General features: G+C 43.0%; 1 protein-coding gene across 2 annotated transcripts in view; it reads right to left on the bottom strand.

The window, feature by feature from the left end:
• LOC117039793 (integrator complex subunit 6-like) overlaps window positions 1-27500 on the bottom strand; it is a 117675-nt gene that overhangs the window by 20057 nt on the left and 70118 nt on the right. For both annotated transcript variants that reach the window (XM_033136992.1, XM_033136991.1), the window contains exons 12-14: window positions 10811-10953; window positions 10440-10671; window positions 2028-2402 (exon numbers count right to left, since the gene is read on the bottom strand). In XM_033136992.1, coding sequence (XP_032992883.1) covers window positions 2028-2402; window positions 10440-10671; window positions 10811-10953 — 750 coding nt within the window. The remainder of the gene's footprint in view (window positions 1-2027; window positions 2403-10439; window positions 10672-10810; window positions 10954-27500) is intronic.

The following is a 27500-nucleotide window of genomic DNA, read 5'->3' on the forward strand; positions in this document are numbered from 1 at the left end:
TCTATATATTAAACAAAAAATGGGTCAATAGACAACCCTGCCTTACACCAATCATTGTCTATTTCTGCTGCTAACTGACCTTCCTTGCCTATTCTGATTTTTGCTATATTTCCAGTATACATAGCCAGTATAAACCTGCCTGCTAAGCATATGAAGATCTTGTCTCGCTTGTCTACATTCCATGTCAAACCAACTCAGAGAGTGATTAGGATGGGAATTAGTGTAACAGTAAGCACCCAGATGATCCACAATATATTGATAGATGGGCAGAGGATTACATGACTTTTTCTCCAGGAGGCTTATTCTAAGATTCAACATTTGGTCAGTGGATATGGCCTCTTCAATTTTTACCTAGATGTTATGACCCCATCTTAGCCTGTTTCCCCTGCTGTACGTAGGAGAGCACATATGACTCACCCTTAACAACATCCTGTAAAATACAGAACTTAATATCAAATATCTGTTCCACTTTTTTTGTCCAAACTCAAACGTTGATCTAAATACAATCAATACATAAAGAGAAGGAGGGGAGGGGAAAGAAAGGAATAAAGAAAAAGAAATAGAAAAGAGGTTAAAAGGGGGGGAATTCAGAGGGTAAGGGACTTCTGATTCTTTGTCTGTCCACTATATATAAACAATATTCACTTTATCCACTCGAATGTAACACCCAACAAAGCCACTTTCTATAAACAAACATTATTTTCAGTCCTCAAATCCAAATGTCATCTTTTTCTTTTCCATGCAAAAAATCTTTGGGAGGTCTCTAATCCTTAGTAAGTGTTAACAATGACTTTTCTCTAAGTCCGTTAGTTATGACAGCCATTCTTCCATTGTTTGTAATAATGGGTCCTTCCATCTTTGTGCCTATAAAAGTCTGACTGCTGTTATCATATATTGTAACAAAGTTCCATAGTCCTTTTCTAACTGTATATAAGTCCCAGCAGGAAGAGTTCTCGCTTCAGTTAAAAATCAATCGTCAAAATTCTCTATCAGTGTATGTATTTATATCTGTAAGGTTTTCAGTGGCTGCTCATGAGTAACCAGGCTGACGCAGAAACTTCTGAAACTAAGTTTCTTTATTGTGCAATTATATACAGTGCAGCTAAGAAAAGGACGTCTAGCTCATCCGTCTAGCTCTATATGACATGCTTTTATATATTTGAACAAGGCTATCATATCACCCCTTAACCTTCTCTTCTCCAGGCTAAACATATCCAGCTCCCTAAGCTGTTCCTCATAAGGCATCATTTCCAGGCCTTTGACCATTTTGGTTGCCCTCCTCTGGACACGTTCCAGCTTGTCAGTATCCTTCTTGAACTGTGGTGCCCAGAACTGGACACAGTATTCCAGGTGAGGTCTGACCAGAGCAGAATACAGTGGTACTATTACTTCCCTTGATCTAGATGCTATACTCCTATTGATGCAGCCCAGAATTGCATTGGCTTTTTTAGCTGCTGCATCACACTGTTGACTCATGTCAAGTTGATGGTCTACCAAGACTCCTAGATCCTTTTCACATGTACTGCTCTCAAGCCAGGTGTCACCCATCCTGTATTTGTGCCTTTCAATTTTTTTTGCCCAAGTGTAGTACTTTACATTTCTCCCTGTTAAAATTCATCTTCTCTCTGTTAAAATTCATCTTAGTTGTTATGTTCCAGGTTTCTAAATGTGAAGTCCATTATGATGTGTGACTGCTGCAATTTACGGATTAACTCTACAATTTATGAGTTATTTCCTGCCATTCTAAAAAGGGGATCATTACCAATTTTTAAAGGTGCAAAGTGAGTCTGTTATCATAATGCACCTCAACTGGAAAATAAGCTACATCAAAATCAATGACGGTTGTTTCCAAGTCATCTGGCTCAGGACAGAGAGCAGACTGAAATATCAAGAGCTTCATCAAATCCACCTTCCATTTCACACCCATTAAACATCAGAAATGATTTTGCCCCCTCTATATTTGGTAGGGTGGCGGCAACAGCACAGGACCTCCCTTAGGATGACTCCAATCCCCTTGCAACACTTACCTCTCCCAGGCTTGCGAACCTCCTTCATAACTTTGATTCTGAGAACTTCATTGTTCCCTTCAAACATACTGGACATTATTTTCATGGTTCCAGGTACAGACTTCACCAATAGTTTTTGTTCCTCTGAAGACATACTGTAATTTACAGGTCTGCAAACAAGGGAGTTGGTAACAGGCCTATGGTCCAATCTATCCTCCTCAATGCAATTCAGTTCACTGGGCAAAGAGTCCACATCGTTTGGCAAGTCATCTGTCAGGGCTGCTGGGAGCGGGGCAATCAGGTGCGTAGTCAGCCCATCCCCATGCTTGTCCAGGGACTGGAAGTTGTCTACATTCTTCTCACCTTTGCCATCCTGCACTACATTGCTTTTTGCATCTGCAAAAAAAGAAAAAAGAAAAAAAGGCTTTGAACTTAGTTGCAAAAAGCAGGTGGCACCCCAGAAGAGGTCAAAAGGCTTCCAACTTCTAGTAATGGGAGCTTAAAAATAAGCGCAGAGAGTAATTTCATGGTGGAAACTTAATCAGAATCAAGTAGCAAAACTAGCTGGGCTACATTTAAATAGCTCTTTTACAGCGGTAGGATGCCTTTAGTTCACATTTATAGCAACTAACACAGGAAAAGTTCCTGTGCATCATTTTTTACTCTTTAAGTCCCAATGGCCTAGGATCAAGGTATTTGAAGACCCCCAACCCACACCACGTCTCTTGCTCCCATGCAAACCAGTCCAGAGTTTTCTTCAGAAGCTCAGCTCTGGGATCCCATCAAGGCCCTTTTGGGACAGCAGTGGCTCATCTGTGGCACTCTTTCACTTAAATGATTTATCTGGTTGAAATATACTCGGAGTCAAGTGTGAATTTCATGCTCTTTATTCAGCTCATAGTAGTGAGGAATGCAGTTTCCCCAAAACGTTTGCTTTATATACACTATTTACACAATGGGCCCCACGTGATTGGCTAGTTCCGGGAGACTCCTGTATGCCAATCGGGTTGCGGATTCACTTCCACCTGGAGCTGGATTGGGTGGCTCCTGCGGACCAATCAGACTACTGCAATCTCAATCCTATTGTTCTAGGACCAATCAGGCTGCTGCAATCTCAATCCTATTGTTCTAGGACCAATCAGGCTGCTGCAATCTCAATCCTATTGTTCTAGGACCAATCAGGCTGCTGCATTTTTGGATCCTATTCAACTCAGTACATAACACTGGTGTACCAAATTTGGTGGCTTTTTGCTATAGCCTGTATACAGTAGGGGGTATTTAAAATGAGTCATCACAGCAATATGTAGTTAAAGTAGAAGTCAGAAATGTGTCCTTTTTTGCTCTTCAAAATATGGCAACCATGCCTGATTTGGCTCATGAGTGCCCTATATTTCTGCACTGTAGGTCAGTTGTAGAATAATCTTTACTTTTCAGACCCTAACGGCTCGTACTATTAACACTAATTGTAGTGAACTTTGAGTTTCTAGTTTGCTAACCTGCCAATGGTTTATCAAAGAACCGTTAAAAGGAAAACAAATTCCCAGATAATTGAATCTATTAACCTTTTCCAGGCAGTGGGCATCCAAAAACAGCTTATGCTTAGGTGGATGACAGCCTAAGACTACTGTCTTAGTCAGGCTTCCTCAACCTCGGCCCTCCAGATGTTTCAGGACTACAATTCCTATCATCCCTGACCACTGGTCCTGCTAGTTAGGGATCATGGGAGTTGTAGGCCAAAAACACCTGGAGGGCCGAGATTGAGGAAGCCTGGTCTTAGTCTTTGAGTGATTCACATAAAGCTGTTCCTCGTATGCATCCCCAAACAATTTCAGCAGCCTCCATATGCCAATTTGAGTCTAGAATAACAAGCATATCATCTGTATAGCAATATGTTCAATTTTTATGGGCCTGCGGACACAGGAAATGTGGTTTTTATCACACAGATGGGCAATAATATCATGTATATATTAAACAAAAAATGGGTCAATAGACAACCCTGCCTTACACCAATCATTGTCTATTTCTGCTGCTAACTGACCTTCCTTGCCTATTCTGATTTTTGCTATATTTCCAGTATACATAGCCAGTATAAACCTGCCTGCTAAGCATATGAAGATCTTGTCTCGCTTGTCTACATTCCATGTCAAACCAACTCAGAGAGTGATTAGGATGGGAATTAGTGTAACAGTAAGCACCCAGATAATCCACAATATATTGATAGATGGGCAGAGGATTACATGACTTTTTCTCCAGGAGGCTTATTCTAAGATTCAACATTTGGTCAGTGGATATGGCCTCTTCAATTTTTACCTAGATGTTATGACCCCATCTTAGCCTGTTTCCCCTGCTGTACGTAGGAGAGCACATATGACTCACCCTTAACAACATCCTGTAAAATACAGAACTTAATATCAAATATCTGTTCCACTTTTTTTGTCCAAACTCAAACGTTGATCTAAATACAATCAATACATAAAGAGAAGGAGGGGAGGGGAAAGAAAGGAATAAAGAAAAAGAAATAGAAAAGAGGTTAAAAGGGGGGGAATTCAGAGGGTAAGGGACTTCTGATTCTTTGTCTGTCCACTATATATAAACAATATTCACTTTATCCACTCGAATGTAACACCCAACAAAGCCACTTTCTATAAACAAACATTATTTTCAGTCCTCAAATCCAAATGTCATCTTTTTCTTTTCCATGCAAAAAATCTTTGGGAGGTCTCTAATCCTTAGTAAGTGTTAACAATGACTTTTCTCTAAGTCCGTTAGTTATGACAGCCATTCTTCCATTGTTTGTAATAATGGGTCCTTCCATCTTTGTGCCTATAAAAGTCTGACTGCTGTTATCATATATTGTAACAAAGTTCCATAGTCCTTTTCTAACTGTATATAAGTCCCAGCAGGAAGAGTTCTCGCTTCAGTTAAAAATCAATCGTCAAAATTCTCTATCAGTGTATGTATTTATATCTGTAAGGTTTTCAGTGGCTGCTCATGAGTAACCAGGCTGACGCAGAAACTTCTGAAACTAAGTTTCTTTATTGTGCAATTATATACAGTGCAGCTAAGAAAAAGACGTCCAGCTCATCCTTCGGCAGAGTCCGGGAATGACCCCTTCCGGTTCTGTGCCCAGCATAAATGGCGCGGGATGCGGAACCCCTGCCTACCCCCTCTGCGTCTTTCCCCCCTGCGCAAATGGGGAGATGGAAGGGGTGCTTCTCCTCCAGCCTCTGCCTGGTGCAAGGGCTCTCTTCCCCTGTCAGAGCCCTGACTCCTATTTCCTGCTCCCATCTCCCCCTCCCCACTAGAGGGTTCACTGCTTCCCCCACTGGATGAAGATGAATTGCTCAGCATCTGGGACGGGGGCTCGCGATACCGATAAAGCCCTGGCAACTCCTTGCCTTCCGGCGAGGGCAGTCCTCTGACAGTATCCTTTTTTTCTTTCTTTTTTCTTTTTTACATTTCCATCAAGCATGATAAAATGTCCCTTTGAGTTCTTTACATTTCTAACAGGTATTTAGAATTATTTATTTATTTATTCATTTATTTATATATAACTTTTTATTTACAGATTTTTTGGGGGGGGGAGTTACGATGACATTTTCCAATTTACAATCATTTAACTTTGGACTCCCCCACCCCACCCCTCCAATTCCTCCATGGTTTCCCTAATTTTCCAAATTATGCTACGTATTATAGTTACTCTATACCTTATCTTCTCCACAGTATTTTCAATGTTTTTTTTTTTTTAACTGCTGCTGTTACTCTAAATGCCACTTGCATTTTAACATGTTGTAATATCACAAATTTTATGGTCTGTTTTTTAGTATACCTAAAATCCTTTGCTTATTAGGGGCTACCCCACATTTTCTTTAAAAAAATACTTTGCACAGGTAACTACCATAGAGTTATAAATTTTTTCAAAAGTAGGAGGTCCGTGGTTTGGCTTTTGAAAAATAGGGGGTCCTCAGTAATTAGCTATTTGGGAACCACTGCATTAGATATTTTGAAATATTTTAATCCTCATAAAGCAGTGATTTCAAAATTTCCAATAGGCAGTATATCACAAATTCCCGCCCTGCTCACATCCAGCATTATGCACTTCAATCAGGCCGCCTGATGCTCGCCCATTCCCTCCCTCTGCAGCCCAGCTTCAGGCCTCAGGAGTGGGGCTTGCCTGCCTGTTCCTTGGTTTCCTTCTCTGGCCATATGAGTGCTGGCAGGCTGCCTCCTCTGGTCCTTCTTGCCGTGGAACAGTGGCTCACAGTAGCTGCCACTTGCACAGTAAGACTATTGTCAGGGCAAGGCACTGCTGGCGGTTCCAGGGAGGTTGGCGCCTCCAGAGTGCCATGCCATGCAACACACCCTAGCTGATGCACTCCACCCAGGGCATTGCCACCCACCAGGCCTTTCCGGGAAGAGGCAGAAGCTGTGCACAGTGACGCTAATCGTCTCTGTGGCCGGCAACTGCCTTCTTCTGCTCCACCTTCTTTCTGACATCATAATGTACCGCCATATTGTGAAGTTTAGCTGGCAATATACAGTATTATGATGTTGGAAAGTAGATATTGCTCAGCCCTATTACGTGGGGATTGCATTCCGAGGCACCATATGTGTCAACCCACCCTGCTCTGCCCTTCACCCCACCCTGTTGCACCCCCTTCTGGTGCCGAAAATGGCGCACGCCAAACACGTATACAAACTGTAAATTACAGCATTAATAGGTAGAGAGCGTCATGTCATACCACCCTGACACTTTACAGACAAATGAAGCTTTTCAGGGTTTATGAGACAACTAACTACACCTATTTGAAAAATGCTATGCGACTTCCTTCATGGGCAAGTCTAGAATAATTAAAAACAGATCTCAAGGGCAGATAAAATCTAGACTTCTGTCCTTTGGTCTCCACTCCATAAAAATATTGATACGACGCGTTAAAACCGATTAACGCAAAGTTGAAATAAAGGTCTGTGGAGTGACCAGAATATACATCCTCTGCACACATGTTCAGAAGGGGGGAGCTCAGTGGCTAGTTGTCAATTCAGCTTATCAGCACTCTTCCATCCCATTACTGAATCCAGATACCACTCCAGCTTCCCCAGACTTAGATACCAGAGAGAAATGGAGCTGGGTGTTAAATCACCATACTGAAAACATTGCATGATGCTCTGATTAAGTGTTGTGGGATTGAACAGACCCCCCCCTTGCTACTTTCTGGAACTGACCCTACATACATATAGGGCATTGTATTGCTCCCCACACCCAACCTACAGATAAGATACCATGGATGGGTGGTATCAAAACTTACCAAGAGATCAAGGAGATTTAGCTGTGTCTTGGCCTCCATTTCTCAAACTTATCTGAGATGCTTCCATCCTGCCTTTCAGAATAAAATTCAAGGCTGCTTACACCCATCAATGCAGTGATTTAGAACAGCAGTAAAGCTGTCAGGACAAGACAAGTGTTCATCTAGACTCGAAGCTGTGATATATTGCTAGTAGCAATGTTTTTAACTTTCCTTTTTCATGTGTCACATCCATTTCTTTAAAGGGGCAGTTCAACCATGGCTTCTTCTTTTGGGGCTACAGAGATCCCATCTGGGTGAAATAATGAAAGTGGCAGTAAACTGAGACCTTGTGCCTGTTTGTTGGGTCATCAGGGCAGGGGGACAAGTGTTAGGGTGGGAAGGCATTTTTTCCTTCCAAAGACTGTGGTAAGAGTTAACTCTTCCTAAGTTTTTTTGCCCTTCTCTTACAGGCCTCGGAGACTAAGTGACAGTTGGTCTGGGATAATGGCAGGGCTGATGAAGAAATCTCAACCTTTCCCAGGGGATGCTGTGGCTTTAAATGATTCAGGGGCAATCTGGTGGGTTTCCTCCTTGCTCCACTTGCACAAACGTCCCTTCCCAGTTCCAGGTTCCCTCCCAGTTCCAGCTCCATTGCCTTGCTTGCTTTCTCACATCTCAGGATCTCCCCTGCCCTTTTTCAGCAGTCCTCTCCCCCTCTCTCCCCCCCCCACACACTCTGGTGTCTGATTAAAGAGAATGAAGTGGGGAAGTGGGGAAGAAGCCAAGGCTCTCACTTTAAGAGGGATCCTGTAATGATGAATTGTTGAAACCTAGCAATCGATTAGCTGGCTGCTGCAGAGCCCACCATGCTGCTGAAATTGCCTGATTGCTGAAATTGCCTTGCCTGTTGTTATTCTGTCTCTCACAGCTATAATAAACCTACCATTTCTTCGTCAGAGGGCAATCAGGCAAATTTAGCAGGGGATCAAATACCCCCCCCCCACACTGTATATAATGTTTGGGTTAGACACAGAGACCTATTAGAAAAAAAGACACACACCCCACTGGGTATTCCCAACTGAAGCAGTGGGGGTTAAGAAAGTAAACATGGGATACAAGTGGGGAACCTACAAAGATCTTCTGGAATTTCAAAGTGATTCGATAAGACAAAAAAAGGGAAGAAATTACAGAATTTGTGACGGATTGGCTCCAGTATTTTCAAATAAATTATTCAGGAAAGACAAAGAGAAAGGGTTTGCAGAAGAAGAAGAATTTGGGAAAATAATTCTAAAGAACAAGAAAGTATTATCTAAAATCTATAGCATCTTATTGGAATGGGGGACAAAGGAAGAGTTGGTGAAAGAGGCAATGTCATGGCAGATGTTCTCCTGGAGACACCTAGTCTAGGTCTCTTAGGGGATTTTAACATGCATGTCAATACGACCTTACAAGGGGCCACTCAGGACTTTGTGGAAAACATGGTCTCCATGGGGCTGTCCCTGAATAAGTTTGGCCCAACTCATAGTCGCGGACATGCCTTAGACCTGGTGTTCACCTCTATGGACGTGGGTGATCTGACACTAAGTAAAAGTGAAACAAAACAAGTGCTATGATCGGGTCACTTCCTGGTGCAACTAGACTTCTCCACAGGTTCCAATCTGTTACCTCTGAGGATGTGGACAGGCTGCTTGGATGAGTGAAACTGACCACCTGTCTACTTTATCCTTGCTCATAAAAGCGAGCTGGGAAGGGATGGGCAATGGGCTCCGCGAGGTGGTAAATGCTTTACTCTGTGAGGGAGCCTTCCCAGACCTGCTGAAAGAGGCAGTTATTAAACCGCTTCTTAAAAAAACATATTTGGAACCGGCCAATATGGCCTTTGACACCATTGACCATGACATCCTTCTGGACTGCCTAGAGGGGCTGGGAGCAGGGGGTACTGTTATGCAGTTGTTCCGCTCCTTCCTCCTGGGCTGTGTCCAGAAAGTGGTGTTGGGGAGTGAGTGTTCAGACCCCTAGACTCCTACCTGTGGGGGGCCTCAGGGTTCTGTCCTCTCCCCCATGCTTTTAAACATCTATATGAAACCGCTGGGAGAGATCATTAGCGGGTTTGGGCTGGGTGTTCACCAGTATGCGCATGATACCCAGCTCTACCTCTCTTTTAAATCAGAACCAGTGAGGGCAGTGAAGGTCCTGTGTGAGTGTCTGGAGGCAGTTGGAGGATGGATGGTGGCTGACGGACTGAGGTTGAATACTGACAAGACGGAAGTACTGTTTTGGGGGGACAGGTGGGTGTGGGGGATCCCCTAGTCATGAATGGGGTAACAGTGTTCCTGAAGGACCAGGTGCGCAGCCTGGGAGTCATTTTGGACTCACAGCTTTCCATGGAGGCGTAGGTCAATTCTGTGTCCAGGGCAGCTGTCTACCAGCTCCATCTGGTACGCCGGCAGAGACACTACCTGCCCGCAGACTGTCTCATCAGAGTGGTGCATGCCCTGGTTATCTCCTGCTTGGACTACAGCAATGCGCTCTACGTGGAGCTACCTTTGAAGGTGACTCAAAAAATACAACTAACCAGAATGCAGCAGCTAGACTGGTGACTAGGAGTGGCCGCTGGGATCATATAACACCAGTCCTATAGGATCTTCACTGGGTCCTGGTGCATTTCCAAGCACAATTCAAAGTATTGATGCTGATCTTTAAAGCCCTAAACAGCCTTGGCCCAGTATACCTGAAGGAGCGTCTCCACCCCCATTGCTTAGCCTTCTGGTGGTTCCCTCACTGCGAGAAGCAAAGTTACAGGGAACCAGGCAGAGGGCCTTCTCGGTAGTGGCGCCCGCCTTGTGGAATGTCCTCCCTTCAAGGAGATAAAGGATTACACAACTTTTATAAGACATCCGAAGGCAGCCCTGTATCAGTAGGTTTTTAATGCTTTATGTTTTTAGATATGCTGTGAGTTGCCCAAAGTGGCTGGGGAGACCCAGCCAGATGGGCGGGGTAATAAATAATAATAATATAAATAATATAAATACCTAAGCAGGCAAAAGGCAATTGTTTAGTGAGGGTTTAGAAGAAAAAGCACAAAGGATAAGTAAAGGGAACAAAGTAAAGGTCAGAAAGGTTGCAGCTAAGCTGTAGTTCTAATTACCTTTGTAGGCTGGCATGGCTTTGAGGGTGGCGCTGGTTGGGGACCCTGTAGCAGAGGAGGCCCCCTTCACACTGACATGATTGGCTATCATTGGTGGGGACTGGGACTGCCTCAACAGTGGAGACATACTGTGCCGCCTTTTCAGAGAGGCAGGGGTGTTGGTCTCTCCTGGACGCTTGATTTTGTTCTGAGGACCGGTGACAAAGTCATCCGCTTCATCAATCATCATGCCCTGGAAAACACATAATCAACCATTAAGATCAATTAGCAGTATTATTATTTTGGAACAAAAGACCAACTCCACTCACTCAAAGAGTCATGAAATTTTTTTGGGCGAGTGCCCTGGGTCAATTACAGTAGACTCTGCCTACCTTCTTATCTTGCTTGAAAGGGTTACCAAAAGTATGAAGTCTTGTGGGTTGGTCTGGGTCAATTTCCCGAAGTAGAGAAGGCATTCTCTTTAGATATTCCTGGTAGTTCCCCATCTGAGCCACTGGAACACTATGATTGCAATCTGCAACAGAAACAGAAACAATGTATATTATTTTCAGAAGTTTTGAACTTCCCTAAAGTTAAATAGTTAACTTTGTTAAGTTTTTCCATCTGTGTCATTTATAGTCCCATTGTTCTTAAGCATGTCTTCATACACTTTTAAGACAAAATAAAAAATAAAAAATCCTTCCAGTAGCACCTTAGAGACCATCTAAGTTTGTTCTTGGTATGAGCTTTCGTGTGCATGCACAGACTGGAGATGTGCATAGGGAAAGTGTCTTTGAACCTGATGCATGATATCTAAGGATATGTGATTTCCCATTTTGCTAAGAGTTCCCTTGTAACACATGTCAATCTTGAATTTCCAAGCAAAGTGTCAGGGCGACAACAAGTGGTGTGCTGCAGCGCAGCAGTCAGGACGAGATAAGCCAAGGTCAACAGTCCAGGTCAAAAGCCAGCCGAAGTCAGGTAACAGTATTGGGGTCAAGAGAAGCCGAAGTCAGAAACAGTCCAAGTCAAAACAAGCCAAGTCAGTCAGATACGAACCAGGAACACAGGAACAAGACGAGTACAGCAACCACGCGCCCAACACAATTGTTGCAGACGCAATGGAGTAGGGGAGTAGCTTTCTTAAGTAGTCGGCTCACTTCCACGCTTCCTATGAGCTACAGCTGTCTCTAATTGCCGCCTTCGCTTCTCAGCTCGGCGTTCTACAGCTGAGAAGGGAGGAGGAGAGGGGATCGGCTGATTCCGCTCTGGACTGGGACCTGCTCCTGCCCCCACTTCTTCCTCTAGCTCTGGTCTTTCCTCCTCCTCCCTATCAGATTCCTCCTCTTCTGAGGAATGCCGCCACCAGTCTTCCCCAGGTACGAATTCCTCAGATTCTTCTGTGGGTGCTGCCTTGTCAGGGGGGGCTTGCCACCACTCCTCCTCATCTGACTCGACCCTGACACAAAGCATAAACTATGAAAGTTGTGTGTTGGGAATCTAAGGTAAGACCACACACAGTGGAAATGTGGCTGCAAGTCATGTTCGCTGTAAAAGTCGTCACAGAGACGCAGAGTCAGTAAGGTCCAAATATTTTACTACTGCAGAAATAACAGACACGGGAAACAGCCCTAGACAAAGTTATACACAGAAGAAGTAAAATAAAAAAATTCCTTCCAGTAGCACATTAGAGACCAACTAAGTTTGTTATTGGTATGAACTTTCGTGCGCATGCACACTCAAAATTAAGTTCCAGCTTGCAGGCTTTTCAGATACAGAATATCCCTATTGCTCTAATTCCAAGGCTTCAACTGCAATATTAACACAAAATACACCAGCTGACAGAGTTGCAATCGAAATCATTCAACTCCCATTGCAAATTAGGTTTATTATAAAAATTTACAAATTTTCAGCTGTTTGCAATGAGCAAATCAAACCAAAGCAATTGAAATAGCTTATCACAGCAGGTGCTTCAAGAGGTTTCTCTGCCGCGACTAAAACCTCTGAGGGCAGAAAAGGGAAAATGCTGAAAAATATTGGTTCATTCTCGAAAGTTCTGTTCTTTTCTGCTGAAGCAGCTGGAAATTTTATGCTTTACGTTTCGATGTCTCAAGGTCATGCTGAGCAAGGAAAGAGAAATCTATGAGCTCAGCGGGCTGGTTTCTCATTCTTACCTTTGTTTTCTACCACTCACATCTGCTAAATTCTCTCTTTTGTAATGAAGCTGAAAAACCTTTACTAAAAGTTCTTATTTTGCTAATGAACTTTTTCCTCTGCATGATTTATTGCTACCAGAAGTGCCAACTCCAAAATACGCTTCTCCACCAGGACATGGAGAGCTTTAGAATTTAAGCCAAATCGTGTCAGATTATGCGTCCAGGTTTGGGTTTTTGGGGTCCCCCCCCCAATTTGGAGCATTTGGAGTATGATTCCTGACCCAAATCATGTCAGTTCCCCCAAATTCAGCTAAAATTGCAATTTATACTCACTTTTCCAGTCTCACTATTATTCAACCCCTTCATGGCAAGCATCTTTAGTACTTAGTAGAGCAGCATTCCTCCTTCATGGATCACTGCCTTGTCGTGGCGAAGGGGCTTGAATAACTCATGGAAGCTATGAGCTATGCCGTGCAGGGCCACCCAAGATGGACAGGTCATAGTGGAGAGTTTAGACTAAATGTGATCCACCTGGAGAAGGAACTGGCAAGCCACTCCAGTATCCCTGCCAAGAAAACTCCATGGACAAAGACAACAGGCATATAAAAGTTATGACACTGGAAGATGAGCCCCTCAGGTCGGAAGGGGTCCAACATGCTACTGAGAAAGAGCGGAGGACAAGTACAAGTAGATTCAGAGCTGATGAAGCGGCTGGGCCAAAGCCGAAAGGACACTCAGTTGTGGATATGCCTGGAAGCGAAAGGAAAGTCCAAAGCTGTAAAGAAAAATATTGCATAGGAACCTGGAATGTAAGAACCATGAACCTTGGTAAGCTGGATGTGGTCAAAAATGAGATGGCAAGAATAAACATTGACATCCTGGGCATCAGTAAACTAAAATGGACGGGAATGGGCAAATTCAGTTTGGATGACTATCATATCTACTACTGTGGGCAAGAATCCTGTAAAAGAAATGGAGTGGCCCTCATAGTCAACAAAAGAGTGGCAAAAGCTGTACTGGGATGCAATCTCAAAAATGATAGAATGATCTCGATACGAATCCAAGGCAGACCTTTTAACATCACAGTAATCCAAGTTTATGCACCAACTACCGGTGCTGAAGAAATTGAAACTGACCAATTCTATGAAGACTTACAACACCTTATAGAAATGACAACAAAGAAGGATGTTCTTCTCATTATAGGGGATTGGAATGCTAAAGTAGGGAGTCAAGAGATAAAAGAAACAACTGGCAAGTTTGGCCTTGGAGTTCAAAATGAAGCAGGGCAAAGGCTAATAGAGTTCTGTCAAGAGAACAAGCTGGTCATCACAAACACTCTTTTCCAACAACACAAGAGACGACTCTACACATGGACATCACCAGATGGGCAGCATTGAAATCAGATTGATTATATTCTCTGCAGCCAAAGATGCAGAAGCTTTATACACTCAGCAAAAACAAGACCTGGAGCTGACTGTGGCTCAGATCATCAGCATCTTATAGCAAAATTACAGCTTAAACTGAAGAAAGTGGGAAAAACCACTGGGCCAGTAAGATACAATCTAAATCAAATCCCTTATGAATACACAGTGGAAGTGAGGAACAGGTTTAAGGATTTAGATTTGGTGGATAGAGTGCCTGAAGAACTATGAATGGAGGCTCGTAACATTATACAGGAGGCAGCAACGAAAACCATCCCAATAAAAAGGAAATGCAAGAAAGCAAAGTGGCTGTCCAATGAGGCCTTACAAATAGCGGGGGAGAGAAGGCAAGCAAAATGCGAGGGAGATCGTGAAAGATACAGGAAACTGAATGCAGATTTCCAAAAAATAGCAAGGAGAGACAAGAGGGCCTTCTTAACGAGCATTGAGAATTAAACCAGGGCGTGCCAAACTTAAACTGATCACGGTTAACCAAATGAGCCGGTAACGTAAAAAAAGACAGTTAAATCCGCCGAGAACTGAGAAAATAAATTCAAGGTCATAATAGAATCAATCGAATTAGCCTCAAGAGCAATGTGGGATTCAAGGATCTCTTTTTGGAAAAATTCCAGATACTTTTGGGCCTGGGCCGTAGACCATTTAATCCCTCTTACTTGGGCCGTGGCACTCATAGCCATATGAGTTGGATGTGTGCAATCAACTGACTGCCAGTCCAGGGTAAGCTCGGCAACTAGGGGTAAATGGTTGCTAGATTGCACGTTTTCTATTTTAAAATAAAAGAAGCTCATAAATAGGTCCTTTGAGACTAAAAAATAATCAAGGACACTATTTGATGATATGCCCAGGTGGGTGAATTCTCCTGGTATATCAGGGGGACATCTGCCATTCAAAATAATTAAATGGATGGCCATTTGGTAAAGAAGGACTCCTGCCTCATTCACTCTGGTGTATTTAGATGTTCTTAATGTAAGAGAAGTTAAATCGGTATTATGGGGGCAGGGGGCTACCCACCACTTGGCCTTGCTCATCGAGTCCCAGTTAGCGGCTGTGTGGGCATTGAAATCTCCACCCATTACTGAAGGGGTGTTGCGGTACTTGATATAGCATGATAATAGGTTTTCTTCAAGGGATTCCCATCTACAATGGACGTCTGACGTAAGACCGCCAGGAGGGAAATATGAAGGCTTTTGGATTGTTGGAAAGCCTTCAAACCAATTTAGCACACAAATGGAGTCCAGCAAGTTTCTGCTGCGCACGTACCTGCTGTACGTTCTCACTTGCTTCTCCTGTGCCATCCGCAGAGTATCTTCTTGCACAACGGTGTGTGTGCATGCCAGCAATTATAGACGACAGAGTCCAGCTTCTTTTCCTAATCTAGAAGCTTTATTTACAAGGCATAAATTACATTCCTGGAGAGACGCAAGACATTGTCGCCTTTCTCCTTCTCCGGCCAAAAACGAAAGGGACAGATACAGAAACAACAAGTATCACATTACACATTACACAGAGTCTTCCGGCGACGCTTTTCCTCTTGTGGGCGGGGCGATCTGGTTGAGCTTGTTAACTCTGAAAGCTCCAAACCTCTACAAAATAGATATTTGTAACTAATAATGTAATTTTTTCTCCAGAAAAAGCACAGGGGGGGGTGTAAGGCCTGCACAAGTGTAAGTTTGGCATGAAGTTTGAGTGATATGGCAATTGTGAGGCCACCTTTAGGACGGCCACCTTTTGAAGATGGGCTAGCTGGAAGTGTTATAAGATCGAAGCCATTTATGTCAATCCCTTCCTCCTCCCATGTTTCTTGCAGAAGGATTATATGGAATGAGTTTATAAACTTCAGAAAATCTGGGTCTAATTTTTTCCTTTTCAAGCCTGCAGTATTCCAATACAGGATTGATAACGGTGTTTTCCGGACTTACGGTGTGAGCGCCATCTCCAGCGGTTGGGAGCTGTCTCGGCTCCGAGACAGCTCCGATTCCCCCGGGGGTAGGGGCCCCGCAACCGCGCTGCGGGCTCCAGCAAACCACGGGAAGAGAGTCCCGTGGTCTAGGGTTTCCAGCGGGCTCCGTGGTGCCGACCCGTTCTCAGGCTTCCCTTGTAAAAGGGAGGCTTGAGTGAACGTGCTCCGGCACGGGGCTGTGGAAGCCGTCTCCAACCGGGGGAACGAAGCGGCAGCCGGCCGCCGGACTTTGAGCGCTCCGCTTTTCCTCAATCTGGACTTTAAAAAGGGAATCTGTAAGTACGGACCTTAATTTGGACTTAAAACGTTATAATTAGGCTTTCGGAGAGAGACTTAAAATGAGGAAGTCCGTCTCTCCCTGATGCGACAAGATCAAAGTAACACCGGATTTGGCTGTTGCTATTCAAGACTGGCTTGAAGTTTTATGCTGATTCTGATTCTGAACCCCTGTTTGGGTCAAGACTGAGAAATTTGATTTATTTCTTCCGATTGACTGTGAATCATAGTGAGAGAAAGTTTACCCTCTGATTAAGGGGGAAATGGCGGCTGGGATTTGAGCAGTGAAGATGGAAAAGTACAGAAACTTTGTTATTTCCTGCCTACTCCTGCCTGTTTGGTTCCCACGGTCTTTCCAGACCCAGCAATGATCCCAGTGCAGAGGAAAATACTGTTGGGATTACAACTTTTGCAACAGAATGTCATTGATAAGTTTTCTCAAATTCAAAGCACTTGGAAGAACTTTACTGATGATCTGCTCCAAGAAACAGTTAGAGAGAAGTATATTCCAGAGATTTTATCTGAAGAAGAAAAGGCACAAGTACAACAAGAAGAGAAGTTTCCAGGACGTGAGAGGTCGGAAGCTGGCAACCGAGACAGTATAATGGGTTTCTGGGGTGGCAGCTCAGAAACTTTGGAACAGCAACTCTGGGAAAAACAATTTGAATTGGAGAGTGGAGAAAAGATACTTGGTGACAAAGTTTTGGCTTGCATGTATCAAGGAAAATGTGACATTCTGGAAGAAGAAGGGAACTGCATCATTTTGGGAGAAGAAGAATCTGGACTGGGAAAATGTTGGGGCGAAGCCTGGTGGGAGATTGAAATGGGAGGGGGGAAGATGGTGAGGAGGGGGGTGGGGTAAAAGGATTTATGAGATTTATTAGGAAGGCTGACCATGGTACTCCGACGTCAGAGGGCAAAAAGGATTTGGAGAAGGGAAGAAATATTTAGGTTTTTATGAAAATGTGTTGATTAAAATATTTTTGAAGTTGGAATTAGAAGTAATAAGAGCAATAGCTTTACTGAGTTAAGAGAAGAAAGGATATAAGAAGCTAAGGTTTGGAATGTGATGTTTTATTTGATAAGAATAAGTTTTATGATTCAAGATTTGTTGATTATAATTGCTTGATTAAGATTAGTTGTATGGAATTAGATTTTACAATGCTACAAAGTTACTGAAGATTAGAAATGTACGCACAAGAGAGGGCGTGAGGAGGTCCCAAGCTTAAGATTTGGAAGAAGTGAAGGATTTTTAAGCAATTGTGTTGTTTTGTGTGTATTGGGTGTATTGTGTTGTTTTGTATGGGGAGTGGGTATTTGTAATTGATTCAATTTGGAAAATCCAATATATATATATATATATATATATATATATATATATATATATATATATATATATATATATATGATAACGGTGTTTTCCTATGTTGTCCATTTGACAGTCAATTCGAAGGAAGGGGTGGCTCTTTAGTAGGCAAAGGCGAGGCAACGAAAAAGTCTGTTATTTTACTTTGAAGGGGAGGCAGCTGCAGGGGGCACACCAGGTTAAGATTTGTAACCGGATGGTCTAATTGTTGGATCTGGGTGCTCGTTTCACTGGGTGTAGATCCTAGAACAGGCTGGATCACCTCTTCCGAGATATTAGCGGAGTTTGAGGGAGCGTTACTCAGGGAGATGGAGACTAAGTCCGCAGAAGCAGGCCCCTTAGAGGGTCTGTCATTAGTCATTTGGGCAATTTTACTAATGCGACCTGCCAGGGTGCTGCCCTCACCTCACGGCAAAGGGTTGCCAGGGCTTTCTCACTATCGCGAGCCCCCTCCCCACCTGCTCAGCAATTCGTCTTCCTCCAGTGAGGGAGGCAGTGATCCCTCTAGTGGGGAGGGAGAGACGGGAAGGGGAAGTAGGAATCAGGGCTCTGACAGGGAAGGAGAGCCCTCGCATCAAGTAGGGACTGGAAGTGAGGCACCTTTTCCGTCTCCCCACTTGTGCAGGGGGGGAGGACGCAGAGGGGGGAGGCGTGGGTTCCGCATGCCGCGGCTTTTATGCTGGGCAAAGAACCGGAAAGAGTCATTCCCGGACTCTGCCGAAGGATGAGCTAGACGTACTTTTGTTGCTGCATTGTACATATCTGCACAATAAAGAAACCTAGTTTTAGAAACCTCAGCGTCAGGCTGGTTACTCATGAGCAACCACTGAAAACCCTTACAGCAGTCCGGAAATCACTGCAGGTTGCTCGTGAGTAGGATCCGAGGGTTCGGAAGGGCACCATGAGCAAGGAAGAGGGTGCAACGGGCGGAGGGCCCACCGACCGGGACCAGCTGATCGCCACGGCGCAACAGATTGCTGCACTCACGAAACGGACGCAGGACTTGGAAGTGCATGCTGAGCGGCTCAGTGCGAGGCTGGAGGAGCGCAGGCTGCAAGACCAAGAAGGGCGGACGGGACCAGTGGGGCGAAAGCTGGTGGCGCTGGTGAGCAAATTTGGCGGGAATCCCGGGGACTATCTGAACTTTAAGACTGAGATGAAGTACGCTTTAGAGTTGCAGAAAGACTAGTTTACCCATGATAGACAGCGGGTGGCTTTTATTATCACGCATTTGGAAGCAGGCGCCCGGGAGTGGGTGAGACCGCTTATCGCATCGCAGAACGACGCGCTTGAGGACCTCGGGAAATTTTTTGAGGTGATGGACACTATGTTGACCTCTGAGGTGCAGAAGGACGTGACGCAGCAGGAGCTCCTGTCCCTTAAGAAAGGTTCGATGACGGTGAGAGACTACTGGGCACACTTCTCAATGTTGGTGCATCGGCTGGGGTGGGACTTCTTGTCTGAACCCATGCAGGCGTTGCTTAGTAATGGACTGAATGCTGAGGTGAAGGATGAGATGGCCAGGGGCCCCAAGGCCAAGACGATGGATCAATTGGCGAGGGCTGCCTTGGCTATAGGGGTGCGCTTGGAAGACCATGCCCGTGAGAAGGGACAGCAGAAGGGGGAGCGTTACAATGGCAACCGCATTCCTGAGAGGTTTGGCTCTACGCCCAGACTACCGACTACCGAGGCCATGGAAATTGGCGGTGCCTGCGCGCGGGAAGTTCAAATGGCAACCAAGAAAGGAGAGGGCAAGCCTTGGAAGGCTGCCCAGAAATGCTTCCTGTGTGCTCAGCCTGAACATTTTGCTAAAGTCTGCCCACAACGCAGGGGCTGGCAGGGAATGGCGGGGACGGTGACGCCAGAGGAAGGAAGAGCCGAACCCCAGGGAAACAAAGGAGCCTGGCTGCAGAAGGGAGGGGCCAACAGCCAGGCGCAACAGGAGTAGAGGTGCCCCGTCCAGCGTCGCTGAAGCCCAGCATTGTGGTGAGGGTGGCTGTGGAGCTCCCGAACGGTCACCCCTTGGAATGCAGGCCTTAATTGATTCAGGGACGAGTGCCAACTTTTTCAGCCGGGATTTTGCTCTGGAGCATCAGCTGCACTTGCTTCCACTGGATTTCCCTTTGCAGGTGACCACTAGCGATGGGAGGAAGTTGCTAGAAGGGGAAATTTCACACCAGATCCCTTCAACGTGCATGAGAATATCGGGGCACTCAGAAGTCATCGCCTTCAATGTCACCACGCTGGCAGGACTGCCGATTATACTGGGCATGAGTTGGCTGAACCAGCATGACCCGGTCGTGGCGTGGCATCAACGATTCCTCACCTTTGGATCGGCGCATTGTGTGGAGCACTGCCTGGGCACGGGGAGCTCCGAGAGGAGAGACGTGGTGGCAGCAGTGGCCAAGGCGCAGAGCCCAGCAGGTGTGCCGGCAGCCTACGCTGATTTCGCTGAGGTGTTTAGCGAAGGGGAAGCAGACAGGTTGCCCCCTCATCGGCCCTATGACTGCCAGATAAACTTGGTGCCGGGGGCCAGACTGCCAGCTGGAAAGTTGTATTCCATATCTGATCAAGAGATGCTGGACCTCAAGGAGTTTATTGACAAAAACCTTTGGCGAGGCTTCATACGGGAGTTGAGGGCAGTAGGGGGGAGTCCAGTCTTCTTCGTGGACAAGAAGGGGACTAAGCAATGTCGTTTGGTCGTGGACTACCGTGCCGTCAACTCCCTGATGGAACCCCTGACCTTTTCCATGCCTCGCATCGACGATTTGTTGGCGAGGGTGCGCAAGGGCAAGATTTTCACTAAGTTGGATCTCAGAGGGGCCTACAACTTGATCAGAGTACGGGAAGGAGACAAGTGGAAGACAACCATGTTCACGGCCCTGGGCAGCTACGAATATCTAGTCATGCCTTTCGGATTGCAGGCCGGAAGTCCATGTTTCCAGGCGTTCATGCATCATGTACTGGGGCCCCTCCTGTACAAAAACTGTGTGTGCTTCTTGAACGACGTTTTGATATATTCCGAAAAGGAGGGGCAGCACGTCCAACACGTTCGGGCGGTTTTGGAGAAGTTGAGGGAGCACCAGCTCTACGCCAAATTAGAGAAGTGTCATTTCCATGCCAAGGAAGTGGACTTCTTGGGCTACCGATTGTCAGATAAGGGGCTGGCTATGGATGGAGAAAAGGTGAGAGCGGTGCTGGAGTGGAAGGACCCCAGAACCAAGAAGGATGTGCAGAGGTTCTTGGGCTTTAGCAACTTTTACCGCAAGTTCATTCCCAATTTTGCCAAGGTGGCAGCATCTATAACGGACTGTCTCAGTGGCAAGAAGAAGTTCGTGTGGACAGAGGCGGCTCAAGCGGCTTTCAAGAGTTTGAAGAGGGTGTTCGCTTCGGAGGAGCAACTGATTCACATGGACACCAGTGCACCCATTTGGGCAACTGCACGGTTGGGGCGGTTCTGTTACAGCAAGATGTCAATGGTGACTGGAGGCCCTGTGCTTTTTTCTCCAGAAAGCTGAACAAGTCTGCAAGGAACTACATGGTGTGGGACAAGGAACTTCTAGCCATCTACGCTGCTTTCAAACAGTGGAGTCACTTTCTTTTATTTCTTTTTTTAATAATTTTTATTTCCATAATTTAAATTTTCCACAAACAAAATTCCAGAATTTCAGATACATCAAACGACAAATATGAACAGAGAACCTTTCAGTGCCAATAAAATAATTTACAATAATATTATAGTTGTCTGTGTCTTACTTTCGCACTATAACCAATTACAGTATCCCATACCAATCCCATACCAATCACTGTAAAGAAAACGGCAAGAACAAAGAAAGAAAAAGAAGGAAAAGAAGGAAAAAAATGGAGACAACGAGTTTGCTCGCAAGCAGCTGCAGGCTCTCAGGAGCGGCAAGGCAGAGGGTGACTTCAAGGGTGTGACATTGTCAGAGAGCAAAGGGGGATAGAATCAGTCCCTGATGTTGGGAAAGATGGAGGGCACAACGAGAAGGGGATGACAGAGGATGAGATGGTTGGACAGTGTTCTCAAAGCGACTAGCCTGAGTTTGGCCAAACTGCGGGAGGCAGTGAAAGATAGGCGTGCCTGGCGTGCTCTGCTCCATGGGGTCACGAAGAGTCGGACACGACTGAACGACTGAACAACAACAACAGAACAGCTCGATAACAGAGAAGGTTGCCAGATTTATCAAGAGAGCAATGAGACTGAGAGCTGCTATCTGAACGACAACAGTGTAGTCATCCGGATTCCCAGCATAGGATTTTATTATTATCATTATTATTATCATTTTACTATTTATGATAAGTTCCAAGGAGCTATTACCTTGAGTTTTAATAGGTTATAAGGTTTTATTGGTAACCATATTTGTTGTATCTTTGTTGGTGTTTGTCTTTTAGATGCTATGGCCAGTCGGCTACGCAAATAAAGTTTGAATTTGACGAACAACAACAGATGGCGCCGGTAGTGGAAGCACGGCTGGAGCTCCGCATCTGTATTGTAGCATTTTCACCAGTGTTTTATTACTGTTTTTAACTGAAAAGGAAAGGTGATAGTAGAAGAAAACCTGCAGCGAGCTTCTACTACAGCTGAGTGAGTAGAATCCCCTAAAGGAAATAACGAGACCAAGATAAACTCTTGGGATAAAAGACAAACTCCTAGCCTGACAAGGTCACGGTGAGGACATAGGGAGTTGCCTTCTGCGTTTGGGCCCCCTCCAAAACCTTTTGAAAGTTATTGGAAGCAAGTCAAGTGCCCCCAGAAGTAACATAGGTTGGGTTGTGATGATTTACAGCCCTGGGGCTTTTGGAATAAGGCCAAAATAACATCCCTCAGCAGTGGAAAACTGACTTCAGAAGAGAAAACGCTGAATCACCCAATACCTTAAGGCATTTTAAGGCACAAAAGCTGTATGCTACTCAGACCTTCCCTTTTGTAAATCCGAATTATGGGATATGGGAAATGTCCTAGAGACCTTGAGGAGACACTGCCCTCCTCCCTCCCGAGATCTAAACAAACAAGGGCTGATTCATGCCACTTTAAAGAAGGGAGTAACTTACTGGAATGTACCTATATGGTAGAAACTCGGAACTGCTTCAATCCCTTGATTGATCGCGTACCAGAACTTAAAGATGAAGAGCTAATTATGCCTCAGATAACAAGCGTTGTGACCAACAGTAATAGACGGCCCTCCTCAGAAGGAGGAATCGGACCTTGGCACGGCTAATCATATGACATTTGAACAGTTACATCTAATAATCAATACCCTGCATTGTATATTCAAAAGAATTGATGATCTCTCCTCCCAGTTGCATAGTTTGCAACAAAAGCTAGTTACTACTCCACTGTTGTCAGCCTGTGTCAAGTCACCAGGTGAGAAAGGCGAGAGAATGTGGATGAGGTGTTTGCCTTTAAATAACAAACATTCTGACAAATTTAAATACAACCCTAACCTCCAAGTAGGCCATCAATCCGTGATTCTCCAAGCAAGGAAAGTTGGCCTAACTATTCAAAATGGGGACGCAAGATGGTGAACTCTGGGTGGAGCCAAGGAGCTCCTGATGGTGCTTTTAAACATTGAGGTATCACAAATTGACCTTTGTGCGGTCCTCCCCCTTGCCCACCACTGCAGATCCCAGAGAGTGCTTGTTGCGTTTCTGTAAGGTTATTCAGTGGTTGCTCATGAGTAACCAGCCTGACGCCGAGGTTTCTGAAACTAGGTTTCTTTATTGTGCAAATATGTACAGTGCAGCCATAAAAAGACGTCCAGCTTATTCTTCGGCAGAGTCCGGGAATGACCCCTTCCGGTTTTTTGCCCAGCATTATTATTATTATTATTATTATTTAAATAAAAATACTTTATTTTATTGTTTCAAATTATAATACATACACATATTTCCGACAAAACATACACAACCTACAGACATTTTTCAACATCTTAAAAACCAAACACTCCATCATACTTTCCTTATCTTCATCACACTCTACCCACCACCTTCCAACACCCCACACCCCACCCTGTGCATGACTTCCAGTCAACTCAGCTATAATTTCTTTCTGTTTCTCCTCTTTCTTTCTTCTAACACACTATTATTCCAATTTCTTGTTTATTTACAGTTCCCCTTTGTTGTCTAACTTATTTAATATCCAATAGTTGTAACGGAACTTGTTCATTATAATAGGAGATTTAACTTTTCAACATAATTTTTCAAGTATCCTCTGAACGCTTTCCAATCTTTGTCTGCCCTTTCTTTTGTGGTCCTTCCAATTTCTTCCATTATTTTAGACATATTGTGATATTCTAGAAGTTTGGCGAGCCATTCTGTTTTTGTTGGGATTGCTCCACTTTTCCAATTTTTTGCTATCAGTAGCCTTGCGGCTACTGTTGCATATAAGTATAATGTTTTATCTTCCTTCTTTAAACTGTCTGGTACTATTCCCAGTAGGAAACCTTCTGGTGTTTTTTTAAAAGAGTATTTAAACATTCTTTTCATCTCGTTATATACAGTTTCCCAAAATCGGACTATGTTGGGGCAATTCCACCATATGTGTATCATGGTGCCTTTTCCTTCATTGCATCGCCAGCAGACATCTCCGCAGTTTTTATTTATTTTGGCTATTTTTTCTGGTGTTAAGTACCACCTGTGTTGTATTTTCAAATAATTTTCTTTCAATATATTACATCTAGTAAAATTCATATCTTCTTTCCATAATTTTTCCCATTGCTCTAACATAATATTCTTTCCAATATCTATTGCCCATTTAATCATTGATTCTTTAACTAATTCATCCTTTGTCTCCCATTCTAACAACAAATTATATAATTTGGATATATTTTTTGAAGTTTCTTGTAATAAATATTTGCTAAATTTAGAAATTCCTTTTTCAAATCCTATTTTTTAATCTTTTTGTAATCTGTATTTAATTTGGGTGTACTGAAACCAATCTGTAATATATGCCTTTATTTCTTCATAATCGTTTAACTTTAATACAGCATTTTCTTCTAATACATCTTTATAAGTGACCCAATTTTCTTTCATGTTCCATTTTTTAACTGTGACTATCTCTGCCGGCGATGCCCACCATGGTATTTTGGGCTCTAGGATTCTTTTGTGTTTTTCCCAAATTTTGTAAATAGATTTCCTAATTATATGCCCCCAAAAACCTTTATGCACTTTTGCTTTTTCGTCCACTAGATAGGCATGCCATCCAAATCTCGTTTCCACTCCTTCTAGGTCCAATACGTCTGAATCGTCTAGTTTAATCCATTCTTTTAGCCAGGTCAGGCCCACCGCATCGTGATATAATTCTAAATCGGGGAGGCTAAATCCTCCTCTTTCGTTCTTATCAATCATGATTTTGTACTTTATTCTTGGTTTTTTCCCTGACCAAATGAAATTTGCCAAATCTTTTTTCCAATTTTTAAAGCATTTTTCTCCTCCTAATATTGGGATACATTGAAATGAAAACATCATCTTTGGTAATATATTCATTTTTATTACTGATATTCTCCCTAGTAATGATAAATTTAATTTGTCCCATACTTGTAAATCATTTTTTACTTCTTTCCATATTTTCCCATAATTTTCATTAATTAAATCAATAGTATTTGTCGTTATGTTAATTCCCACATATCTTAATTTTTTTTGAATGCCCAATCCTGTAATTTCTTGTAATTCCGATTTATCTTTTTCTTTCATGTTCTTCACTAATACTTTTGTTTTCCCATAGTTTAATTTGAAACCTGCTAATCTACCGTATTCATTTATGCACTCTAATATTCTGGGTACACACTGTAAGGGATTTTCTGTTGTAATCATGATATCGTCCGCGTAAGCTCTCAGCTTGTATCTTTCAACACCCACTACTATACCTCTAATTTGATTGTCTGATCTTATTTTCTCGAGTAATGTCTCTAATACTATTATAAATAACATTGGGGATAGAGGGCATCCTTGTCTTGTACCTTTGAATATATTGATCTCTTCCCCCATCTCTCCATTAATTATGATTTGTGCCTTTTGTTTATTATATATTGCATTAATACCTTTTTGGAATTTTTCTCCTAAATTCATTTCTTCAATCAATTTCCCCATAAATTCCCATGAAATTTTGTCAAATGCTTTTTCGGCATCAATTGAGATCAGTGCCGCTTGCTTATCGGTTCTGATTTGAAGATATTCCATTATATCTATTATATTTCTTATATTATCTTTTATCTGCCTTCCTTGTACAAAACCAGCCTGATTCTTGTGTACTATTTTCCCTATTATTATTTTTAACCTATTAGCCAATAATCCTGCATATATTTTATAATCAGCATTTAATAGAGAGATGGGTCTATAATTTGAAATCGATTCTAGATCCGTACCTTGTTTTGGTAAGAGTGTTATGTATGCCTGGGTCCAAGAGTCTGGAATGTTCCCCTTCTCTAGTGCTTCCTCTATCACTTCTTTTAATGGTTCAACTATTTCTTCTATCATTTCTTTATAATATTCTGATGGTATGCCGTCCGGGCCTGGGGATTTTCCTATTTTAGTCTTTTGAATTATTTCTTTGATTTCTATGGTTGATATTGGTTCATTAAGTAATTTATAATCTTCTTCTGCTATTTTTGTTAATTTGTTTTCTTTTATATATTTCTCTATCTCCTCTATTGAGACTTCATCCTCCTGATATAATTTTTTATAATATTCTCCGAATTCTTTTTTGATTTCTACTGCATCCTTTATTGTTCTTTCTCCTATTTTTATTTTGTTTATTAATTTTTCACTTTTTCATTTTTTTAATTGCCAGGCAAGTACCTTGCCTGGTTTATTTGCCCACTCGAAATTCCTGTATTTCCAGAATTTAATTTGTTGCTCAACCTCTTGTTCTATGATTCTATTATATTCTGTTCTCAATATTTTAATTTCTTCTTTTATTCTCTCCTTATTTTTACTCATGTATGCTAATTTTTCTTTCCTCCTAATTTCTTTCAATAATTCCTTTTTTATTTTCTTTATTCTTATGTATTATTGAATTTTGTTGTATAAAGTATCCTCTTGCAACTGCTTTCCCAGCATCCCACACTGTTTTCACATTTATCCCTTTCTTCCAGTTGTTTTCAAAATATTCTTTCACCAGTCTTTTAGCTCCCTGAATTACACCTTGATTTTTTAGCAAAAAAACATTCATTCTCCACCTTTTGCTCCTTTTCTCCTCTTTATCTTTAAGTATTAATGATACTGGGTTATGGTCAGTAAGTGTTTTGGGTAGTATTTCTGCTTTCTCTGTATTTATTGTCATGTCTTTGGTTACCCATATTCCATCGATTCTACTATGAGAATCGTTGGGTTCTGAGAAGTAAGTAAATTCTTTTTCAACAGGGTGATTGTCTCTCCATATATCAACCAAATCAAGAATTTTCACCATTTCCACAAAGCTTTTTGGTAACTTCCCATCATTTTCCCCCGTCCCTTTCTGCAATCTATCTAATTCCGGTTCCATTACTCCGTTCAAATCCCCCAGCAGAATAACATTCATGTCCATATATTCCATTAGCAGAGATCTTACTTTGGCATAAAACTCAGATTTCCCGTTATTTGGCCCGTAAATTCCAACAACTACAATTGATTCTCCTTTTAATATTATTTTAATAATCACTATCCTCCCTTCTTCATCTACATATAATGATTTGGGTTCATACTTGCTTTTAACATATATTACAACCCCCCTCCTTTTCCTTACATCAGATGAGATGAACTCTTCCCCTAGCTTTGGTTTGACCAGTATTCTTTTATGCTTCCTATTAACATGAGTCTCTTGCAGACAAATTAAATCCCACTTTTGTTTATCTAAGATGCGTTCTATTTTCTGTCTTTTCCTCC

This window comes from Lacerta agilis, chromosome W, assembly GCF_009819535.1.
Source record: "Lacerta agilis isolate rLacAgi1 chromosome W, rLacAgi1.pri, whole genome shotgun sequence".
Lineage (NCBI taxonomy): Eukaryota > Metazoa > Chordata > Lepidosauria > Squamata > Lacertidae > Lacerta > Lacerta agilis.